The sequence below is a fragment of the Protomyctophum parallelum genome, assembly GCF_964188405.1.
Source record: "Protomyctophum parallelum genome assembly, chromosome: 12".
In the NCBI taxonomy this organism is placed as follows: domain Eukaryota; kingdom Metazoa; phylum Chordata; class Actinopteri; order Myctophiformes; family Myctophidae; genus Protomyctophum; species Protomyctophum parallelum.
Window position 1 is genome coordinate 11489143 of NC_139712.1, and position 11704 is coordinate 11500846.

Genomic DNA, 11704 nt, shown 5'->3' on the forward strand with positions numbered 1-11704 from the left:
TTTTTAAGTCATATTATGTTGACAAAAAGTCAAAGTTTAGTCAGAGTCATAGTCCTAGTTAGCCTGGCTCCAGCCCCTAAATCGCTAGCCACATTAAACAAATATGTTCAGGCGATTTAGGGTCTGGTGACGCTCCCGAAGGAGGTCTCAGACTCGGTTGGAAATCCAACCGACGAATCAGCGTCGTTTCAACTCGATGACGTCAAACAACAGTGCCGTCCAGACACAAACAAACATGGCTGCCCCCACTGCGGTAACTCACGGCCGTATCAATCTGGCTATTAAATCGACGTATGATAAATAGTTTCTTTGAAGACACAAGAGGTTTTATAAACATCATCATCCGACATATTTTACCGCTTTTGTTTACATACTAGTAGCGCTCGTTGGCTGTGTTTGTTTGGTTAGCAAACGGGTTAGCCATAGCCACATGATTGACACAATGCCATCTGCTTTCCTACTATTCTGATTGGTTGGTATGAACCAATCACCGAAGACTGCCTCTTTGGCAAGGCCCATCCCAGAAACGGTTGTAGTAGGGAGGGCGTTCAGACTGAATAATGGAGTGAAACAAAATGAAAATGAGTGTCAGGCTAAGTCCTAGTGTTAGTCTAGTTTTGGTCGAGTGCATGTCATACGATTTTAGTGGACTAAATCTGCAGTTGATTTTGTCGACAAAAAACAGACGGGGTAAAAGGGCAGTTATTTTACAGACGGGGTAAAAGGGCAGTTGTTTTACAGACGGGGTAAAAGGGCAGTTGTTTTACAGACGGGGTAAAAGGGCAGTTGTTTTACAGACGGGTAAAAGGGCAGTTGTTTTACAGACGGGTAAAAGGGCAGTTGTTTTACAGACGGGGTAAAAGGGCAGTTGTTTTACAGACGGGGTAAAAGGGCAGTTGTTTTACAGACGGGGGGTAAAAGGGCAGTTGTTTTACAGACGGGGTAAAAGGGCAGTTGTTTTACAGACGGGGTAAAAGGGCAGTTGTTTTACAGGCGGGTAAAAGGGCAGTTTTACAGATGGGGTAAAAGGGCAGTTTTACAGATGGGTAAAAGGGCAGTTGTTTTACAGACGGGGGTAAAAGGGCAGTTGTTTTACAGATGGGTAAAAGGGCAGTTGTTTTACAGACGGGGTAAAAGGGCAGTTGTTTTACAGATGGGTAAAAGGGCAGTTGTTTTACAGACGGGGGTAAAAGGGCAGTTGTTTTACAGACGGGGTAAAAGGGCAGTTGTTTTACAGACGGGGGGTAAAAGGGCAGTTGTTTTACAGACGGGTAAAAGGGCAGTTGTTTTACAGACGGGGTAAAAGGGCAGTTGTTTTACAGACGGGGGGTAAAAGGGCAGTTGTTTTACAGATGGGGGGTAAAAGGGCAGTTGTTTTACAGACGGGTAAAAGGGCAGTTGTTTTACAGACGGGGTAAAAGGGCAGTTGTTTTACAGACGGGGGGTAAAAGGGCAGTTGTTTTACAGACGGGGGGTAAAAGGGCAGTTGTTTTACAGACGGGTAAAAGGGCAGTTGTTTGTCCCTATGTCTCAACGTTTTCCTCTTCTCTCTCTTTGCGTTCCTCTCCTCAGACGAGGAAGGGCTACGGGAAAACGGTGATGGAGATCAACACTCCCAAAATCGACCAGCTCCCCATCATCGACGTCATGTTGACTGACTTTGGCGACGCCAACCAGAAGTTCGGCTTCGAGGTCGGCCCCGTCTGCTTCCTGGGTTAGAGGTCGGCCCCGTCTGCTTCCTGGGTTAGGATCTCAGAACCAAAAAGGAAAAGAAGAAACGGAAGAAAAAAAAAGAACCAAAAAAAGAGAAAGGAAACAACGACAAAAAAAATGAAACTTTTGACGGGGTCAGCGGAAAGAAAGTCAAGTCAAGACATTTTTTGGCGGGTTTTTTCACCACCAAACAGAGAAAAAAAAACCCCAAATTCCAGCCCCCACCACCACCACCCCCCACCACCAACAACAACAACAACATCACGGCCACCCTTTCCCCCCCCCCCACAGCGATGCCACATGCAAGTTTTGAATAACGAGATGGTGTAGCGAATCATGTCTTTGCCATGTACGGATGTATGTATGTATGTATGTATTACCCAGGAAAATACTTGTTGTCGCCCTTGTAGGGCTTAAAGGCGGACCACATGACGTTAACTTAAAGGTTACTTCCAGTAACCCGGGTTCTTTTAACTTAAAGGTTACTTTCAGTAACCCGGGTACTTTTAACTTAAAGGTTACTTTCAGTAACCCGGGTTCTTTTAATCCCACCAACGAGCGGAATGGGTTCGCTCGCGGGTGGGAGGGAGCGAGAGCGCTTTCCCCGCGGGCGAACCGTTCTGCAAAAAAAATGGAAGATTAGAAGAACAGTGTTGTTATTATTATTATCATCACGGAGCTAAGAAATAAAAGGGTGAAGGACATTCTAAAAAAATGTGTGGCGGAGGGGTGGGGGTGGGTGGGGAGGAGGGGGGAGGAGTGGATCGGAGAAGTTTCGACGACGACGCGAGGACGACGAGAAGATCGGGATCGGACACTCCGCGGGGCGCTGCATGTGCGACTAACGACTACAAACGGTGCTTTTATTTGTTTAAAAAAGAAAACACACGAAAAAAGTATAAAGAGGTGCTATACGAGAGAGAGAGAGAGAGGTGTATTTTGATAATAAAAAGAAAAAGAGGAATGGAAAACTGTAATTATTATTATTATTATTATTATTATTTTGTACAATACTTATTGTTATTTCTGAATCCCACTTTCGAAAAAAAACTTTTGCATGTGTTTCAGAGTACTAAAAACTACGCTTCGTCCCGGGCTCTCCCTTTTTTATCAATGTCGGTTTCCACAAATAAATAAAAAATACATTACAGTATGAGTTAAAAGACATCGATAAATAATAATAAAATGAATTTATAATTGTGATGTTTTTTGTTTGTTGTTTGTTTTTCAGTTGAATACTGTGTTCGTGTTTTCTGTTCATCATGAAGCAAATAAAAGTGATCATTTCAAAACAACCTCCCTATTTCTAATTAGACTGTGCTGTGTTGTACTGTACTGTACTGTACTGTACTGTACTGTACTGTACTGTACTGTACTGTACTGTACTGTACTGTACTGTACTGTACTGTACTGTAATGTACTGTACTGTACTGTACTGTACTGTAATGTACTGTACTGTACTGGTACTGTACTGTACTGCCCCGTTGTATATATTGACCATCCAGAGCTCGAGATGATAATCAATATTTGCTTTTTTTGTGCCCAACCGGAAAAAAATATCCAGAACGCGTAAAAACGCGAGTATCCAAACCAGCACACGTACAGTGCGTTACGTTGCGCGACAACGCGTCACCCACTAAATGTTGTAACCCTGTGCTCGTATTAATTAAGACGTCGTGCAATTTATTCACTATTCTTCTTTTTTTAATTTAATTCCATTTGTTTTTGTTTTGTTTTTGTTTTATTTGAATTTTGTTTTTCTGTCTTTTTGTTTTTTCCACGGTTGGTTGTATACCTCAAACTTTCTTGATAACCCTTTAAGAAACGAGGATGTTAAATGTTATATATATATATATATATGTATATATATATATATATATATATATATACCTTGGTTAAGCAATTCAGTTTATATATTTTGGGTTGGGGAATTTTTGTTTTGTTTTTTAAAAGAGAGAGAAAGAAAAACTATTAGCTGTTAATTAAAAAAACATCCCTTTTTCTGTGAATGCAAAATGGAGAGGAGAGAAAAAGACCCCTTTTTTTGTAACTAAAAAAAAATAAATACGAGAAAACAATGTCTTTAATTAATGTGCTTTTTTCATCATGGTTCATTTAAATATTAAAACGTGGATTGGAATAATGTCTCAATGGTGTGTGTGGGATTAGATGGAGGTTTATAGACTGTACACATGTATAAAAGTTCTCTTCTAAAAAGAAAAAGGAAAAACCCAAGGATGTTTTTTTTTTTAATAAGACCTTCGTTATAACTGGGCTGGTGCAATTCCATCTTTGAAACCAATAAAGTACAATCTTACAATACTTTTCTCTCATTCTGAGTACTTGAAGTTAAAACAAATTAAAGTCACCTTGTGCTTAATGTATTATTGACATTGTTGTAGGTCATGCTGAATTACTCGTCGGCCTTCCAAAGAATCTACGAATGAAGACAAATGGTAGATGAATTATTTTATACAATTATGTGTGTGTGTGTGTGTGTGTGTGTGTGTCCATTTGGTTTCATCAATTTACACTTAAGTTATTGTCAAACATCTGCATTGCTTGATTCACAAGAAGTCTACACCCTTAGGGAATGTAGAATAATTGTTATTTTTATCAACGTTTGCCTGTTATCTCTCCTAATGGTACCAACATCAATACAGCCTGTTATCTCTCCTAATGGTACCAACATCAATACAGCCTGTTATCTCTCCTAATGGTACCAACATCAATACAGCCTGTTATCTCTCCTAATGGTACCAACATCAATACAGCCTGTTATCTCTCCTAATGGTACCAACATCAATACAACCTGTTATCTCTCCTAATGGTACCAACATCAATACAGCCTGTTATCTCTCCTAATGGTACCAACATCAATACAACCTGTTATCTCTCCTAATGGTACCAACATCAATACAGCCTGTTATCTCTCCTAATGGTACCAACATCAATACAGCCTGTTATCTCTCCTAATGGTACCAACATCAATACAACCTGTTATCTCTCCTAATGGTACCAACATCAATACAGCCTGTTATCTCTCCTAATGGTACCAACATCAATACAGCCTGTTATCTCTCCTCATGGTACCAACATCAATACAGCCTGTTATCTCTCCTAATGGTACCAACATCAATACAGCCTGTTATCTCTCCTAATGGTACCAACATCAATACAGCCTGTTATCTCTCCTAATGGTACCAACATCAATACAGCCTGTTATCTCTCCTAATGGTACCAACATCAATACAGCCTGTTATCTCTCCTAATGGTACCAACCTCAATACAGCCTGTTATCTCTCCTAATGGTACCAACCTCAATACAGCATGGGATTGTGGACAAAATCATATCCAACGATAAAAACATATTTTTGTATGCTTTGGGTCTGAGAGGCTAAATCTCATCGAATGGTGGCTCAAATATACCCAATAATGGTCGTTTATATGAAAAATGTTTAGAACCACTATAATGACCAGCTTTGAAATGAATGCTTAATAAAGGACCACTTCACCACTTTTCAACCTATCTTCATATAATAGGTCCTCACTAATAATCATGATAAAATGGTGAATTTCTTTTCTACTCTGTCTGTGTCTCATATAGGAGGGCTGTGGGCAGTTCAGAAACCGTCTTCCAGTGACATCATCGTTGGAGAATACAAGCTAATATAGAAACGGCAGGCTTTCTAGTCCTGAGAAGTTGCAATGCGAACATGGAAGCCGTTGTTCTCACGATAATGATAATCAAAACTAATATAATCGTGTTTAAAAAAATAATCTGCCTAATGATGATGTCACTGGAAGACTGTTTCTATAAACTGCCCACAGCCCTCCTATGAGACACAGACTGAGTAGAAAAAAAAATCACCATTTTATAATGATTATTAGTGAGGACCTATATGAAGATAGGTTGAAATGAAAAGTGGTGAAGTGGTCCGTTAAACATTTAGCTATGTGTAATTTTAGAGTCCACAGAAGTTAAAGGTTTTATGACATTCATTTTCATTTATTTTTATTTTTATTTTTTATTTTAGGTTTTATGACCTCAATTACACCCAAAAAACCTGAACTTTAAACATTCAGTGGATTTTCTGTGGTCTGAAGTTTTCTTTGGGGTTTGGAAGCCTTTTGAGCTACAATGAAAACAGGCAGAACAGTGAAAACAGTGACATCTGCTGGAAAATCCCATTGACATATGGGATTTGCAGTAAGTGATGTCACTTACTGCCGGCAAATCAGAGCACCTGTTTGAGCCAGAAAAGCCCAGATCACAGAAAATCTACTGAATGTTAAAAGTTCATGTTTTTTGGGTGCAATTGAGATTAGAAAACCTAAAAGAAACAAGAACAATTCCAAAACCTTTTTTTTTATGTCACAATCCCTTTAAAGTTTCCTAAATATTTCAACTTTATATATCGACTTTGTCAACAGATAGCATCACCATGTCAACATCTCAAACTTTCCTGCCTTGACCATAATTATGGTTTATAACGACTAAGACTCTAACCCTCTCACTCGAACGTTTGCTGACGCACAGCAACTTCTCCGTGCTGCAGACGGTGCTTTTCCTCTTCCTGTCACTATCCAAGGTTCACAGGCTCTCAAAAACCTCTCCGGCTTTTGGAAAACATCAATCCTTCTGCAGGCGCCAGCACATTTAGCGCTGTAGCCCCTTTCTCTACCTAATCCGTACAAAATGCCAAACTTCCCGTCCTGAGCTGGAGAGATTCCTGTAAATCCCTCTGACTGTATAGAATCTTAACACATTTTTAGGCCTGACGTCGAAAAAAAAAAAAAAAAACTTTTGCTCTGAAAGAATATATTATTCAAAGGTTTGTGCCGCATTTTTTTTTACGATTTTTCAAAAATAGCAGACCTACAAGGTCGGTGGCGCGCTATATGAGCTTGTAGATCTGCTATTTTTCAATAGTTAAAGCGCAAATAACATGCATTTTAAAACTGCTTTTAATATTTAATATCATATTGTCTATGTCCCTCAAAGTTATTTATAATGGTTTGAGCCTCAATCACCACTCTAATATAACCAGGCCTTGTCATTTCTTTCTGGACTTTGAAAGGAGTTTTAGCTGCAGTACCACAATGTCCTGAGGTGGTGGGGGTGCTGATATGCAGATAATTTAATATTTGAGTCATTATAATACTGATGCTAGATAAAACCAGGCTTGTTTCCATTCCATGCCAGCTTGGAAAATCAACAATGGTGGACATTGTAAGGAAAGTGGAAATGCAAATTTGGAACTGAAGACTGAAGAAGAGGAGGAATTATACAAGGTAGGGTGACATTGATGACATCACGATGAGGCCAAAATCAGTCGAGCTGTTCCTGAGAGCAATTTCCATTAAAACACCCATATGACATGAAGACATGATTGATCAAAATTGGTTATTTGTGGGGATAGAAAACACACATGGGAGCCCCACAAACACAAAATAAATTGAAAAAGTTGAATTTTATGTTATAGGTCCTTTAAAGTATAACATAATGCTTAGTTAAAACACCAAAAGGGGTTCCCCCGTCCAGAACAACTTCAGTTTCATGTTTTAGGTTGTTATTAGAGGTGCTGTGAAATTAAAAAATATATATATAATAATAAAATAAAGTATAATAAATAAATAAATGAATAAATAAATATTTTCTTTTTTTTAAATAATTTAATAAAGTAAAAATACATTTACATTAATCACATTCACTGAAAGGTCATATTGTAGGCTACAAGTAACATGTGAAATGTGATCTCCCTTCTGTCTGTTTGTAAGACAGCTATATATAGGCTACATACAGGTGTGTGTGTGTGTGTGTGTGTGTGTGTGTGTGTGTGTGTGTGTGTGTGTGTGTGTGTGTGTGTGTGTGTGTGTGCGTGCGTGCGTGTGTTACGTGCCACGTAGTGTAGTTGGTGTAGGTGATCTCCTCTGTATTCCTCCCCTGTCTCTCCTCGGTATTCCTCCCCTGTCTCTCCTTCCCTCCACTCTCTCATTCTCTGCAGGTTTGAAGTCCCCCAGTCACCTGATCTGTCAATCAGCTTAGCTGTCACCTGACCCTCATCCAATCACCACCACCTGCTGCCTATAAAAGGCTGAGTCCCACCTCAGTACACCTTAGTTCAGTTGTTTGTCCCGGCTGCATCATTTTTGTCCCCTTTTGATCGACCCCAGAGCATTGTTAATGCTCTACTACTAATGTAAATGATATACTATTTGCCCTGCCTTGGGACAGGTAAGACAGAGGCCTCTATACATAGACCCTTGTTAAAGGGACACTTCACCCTTTTTGCAAAAAAATATATGTTAATGACATTTAGAAGCTTTAGAACACTTTCCTGGGGGTCTTTATGTGTGTAATATGTGGTTTTAGATATTTTAGATTGTAGCAGTAAGCACAGTGTCTCTGATGTCATGGACACTGGGCTCACTTCCTTCCTGGACTACAATTCCCATAATTATTTGGTGCACTGCTCCTCATTGTGGATAGGGGGAGAGCTGTCTTACTGAGACAACATGTAGTCCAGGAAAGAAGTGAGCCCAGTGTCCATGACATCAGAGACACTGGGCTCACTGCTACAATCTAAAATATCTAAAACCACATATTACACACATAAAGACCCCCAGGGAAAGTGTTCTAAAGCTTCTAAACGTCATTAACATATATCTTTTTGCAAAAAGGGTGAAGTGTCCCTTTAAGCACACTAGGTGGCAGATTTGTTTTTCTTCACACCAGAAACTTGCGTCTTTGTTTATGATTAAATATTAATGAGAAGCCTCTCTGGGAGTAGCCTAAATGTTAGCCTCACAACGTCTATTGCAAAGTTTTTGTAAAGAAAGGGAGTCAACAGTCCCTAGAGAAGCTATAGCCTACTGTAGGTCTACAACAGTTGTATCCTGAGGACTTCAGCTTTAAACTGGGCAACTCCACAACAGCGTCCGCCCTAGCCCTCCAAGCAGAACCCAATGGTACTGAAGTTTCTGACTTTTTGACGACACAGACCATTGGGTCCTGTTCCAGCAGTATCCTGCCACCTGGTACGCGGACATACATAAAACATAAACAACGTGGATAACGCCTGTCTGCGCTCTTTGACGACATTTTTTCGTGTGAGGGCTTCTGAATCTGTGAAGTATAAGTACCCATACATGCCGCTGTGAATATCTCCTGTGGCGCGGAAGCCGTTAAGTATTTGTAATCTTTGTTTGACCGATTTGGTCGCTTTGATTCTTCTCTTCCTTCCTTGTTTATTGACACCTCATTGTACCGCCTATCTGGCTAGCTAGTGGCGCTATAGCTATGACACAGCAGATCAGAGGCAGGGACGTAGCCGCACAAGCCAACCGCACACCGGGAGGCGGTACAATAAACGGTAAACAAACAAGAATAAATAAAGTGACCAAATCGGTCAAACAAAGACTAAAAATACTTAACGGCTTCCGCGCCACAGGAGATATTCGCAGCGGTTTGTATAGGTACTTATAGTTCACGAATTCAGAATAACTTAAACTAAAAAAGGCCGTCAAACGCCGCAGATACGATCTTAGAGAGAATATTTATATCTGCGTTCCAGAATTCCCATACGAAAATATAGTTATGAGCAGAGACCCTACATAAAACTCATCCAAATTTCAGAAAAGCTTTATGGAGGGTCCCGAAAGGGGCTACGTCCGCCCTTGATTATGGATTACTACGTGTTTGAAGACATCAAAGGTCAAATGTTTTGCTGAATGGAAATGCTACGGGGTGCTGGTGCTAGGTGAGTTGAAAGAAACTAGCTGTTACACTCTCTGCAGTCTTCAATACGCAACACTAATACTTGAATACTAGTAGGCTGTCTGGGAGACTGTGCATGTTGTTGTTTTATGGTTGTTGAGGAGTGCTCCTATGACCAGCTTTGAGGGTTTGTGTAAACTAAACACAGACATTGTGTAAACACAGACATTGTGTCAACACAGACATTGTGTCAACACAGACATTGTACAGCCATTGTGTAAACACAGACATTACATTGTGTAAACACAGCCATTGTGTAAACACAGCCATTGTGTAAACACAGCCATTACATTGTGTAAACACAGCCATTACATTGTGTAAACACAGACATTACATTGTGTAAACACAGCCATTACATTGTGTAAACACAGACATTACATTGTGTAAACACAGACATTACATTGTGTAAACACAGACATTGCATTGTGTAAACACAGCCATTACATTGTGTAAACACAGCCATTACATTGTGTAAACACAGCCATTACATTGTGTAAACACAGCCATTACATTGTGTAAACACAGACATTGTGTAAACACAGCCATTACATTGTGTAAACACAGACATTGTGTAAACACAGCCATTACATTGTGTAAACACAGACATTGTGTAAACACAGCCATTACATTGTGTAAACACAGCCATTACATTGTGTAAACACAGACATTGTGTAAACACAGACATTGTGTAAACACAGCCATTACATTGTGTAAACACAGCCATTACATTGTGTAAACACAGCCATTACATTGTGTAAACACAGCCATTACATTGTGTAAACACAGCCATTACATTGTGTAAACACAGACATTGTGTAAACACAGCCATTACATTGTGTAAACACAGCCATTACATTGTGTAAACACAGCCATTACATTGTGTAAACACAGACATTACATTGTGTAAACACAGACATTACATTGTGTAAACACAGACATTACATTGTGTAAACACAGACATTACATTGTGTAAACACAGACATTACATTGTGTAAACACAGACATTACATTGTGTAAACACAGCCATTACATTGTGTAAACACAGCCATTACATTGTGTAAACACAGACATTACATTGTGTAAACAGAGACATTGTGTAAACACAGACATTACATTGTGTAAACACAGACATTACATTGTGTAAACACAGACATTACATTGTGTAAACAGAGACATTGTGTAAACACAGACATTACATTGTGTAAACAGAGACATTGTGTAAACACAGACATTACATTGTGTAAACAGAGACATTGTGTAAACAGAGACATTGTGTAAACACAGACATTGTGTAAACACAGATATTGTGTAAACACAGACATTGTGTAAACACAGACATTGTGTAAACACAGACATTGTGTAAACACAGACATTGTGTAAACACAGACATTGTGTAAACACAGACATTGTGTAAACACAGACATTACATTGTGTAAACACAGACATTACATTGTGTAAACACAGACATTACATTGTGTAAACACAGACATTACATTGTGTAAACACAGACATTACATTGTGTAAACACAGACATTACATTGTGTAAACACAGACATTGTGTAAACACAGACATTACATTGTGTAAACACAGACATTACATTGTGTAAACACAGACATTACATTGTGTAAACACAGACATTACATTGTGTCAACACAGACATTACATTGTGTAAACACAGACATTACATTGTGTAAACACAGACATTACATTGTGTAAACACAGACATTACATTGTGTAAACACAGACATTACATTGTGTAAACACAGACATTGTGTAAACACAGACATTACATTGTGTAAACAGAGACATTGTGTAAACAGACATTGTGTAAACACAGACATTGTGTAAACACAGACATTACATTGTGTAAACACAGACATTACATTGTGTAAACACAGACATTACATTGTGTAAACAGAGACATTGTGTAAACACAGACATTACATTGTGTAAACAGAGACATTGTGTAAACACAGACATTGTGTAAACACAGACATTGTGTAAACACAGACATTGTGTAAACACAGACATTGTGTAAACACAGACATTGTGTAAACACAGATATTGTGTAGACACAGACATTGTGTAAACACAGACATTGTGTAAACACAGACATTACATTGTGTAAACACAGACATTGTGTAAACACAGACATTACATTGTGTAAACACAGACATTGTGTAAACACAGACATTGTGTAGACACAGACA

General features: G+C 39.0%; 1 protein-coding gene across 1 annotated transcript in view; it reads left to right on the forward strand.

Moving 5' to 3' along the window:
- The window catches only part of col11a1a (collagen, type XI, alpha 1a), a gene marked incomplete at both ends in the record, with an annotated part of 136628 nt that extends 134909 nt beyond the window's left edge, over window positions 1-1719 (forward strand). The window contains one exon of the mRNA XM_083777618.1: window positions 1573-1719. Within this exon, the coding sequence (XP_083633744.1) occupies window positions 1573-1719 (147 nt within the window). The remainder of the gene's footprint in view (window positions 1-1572) is intronic.
- Window positions 1720-11704: the final 9985 nt, after the last annotated feature.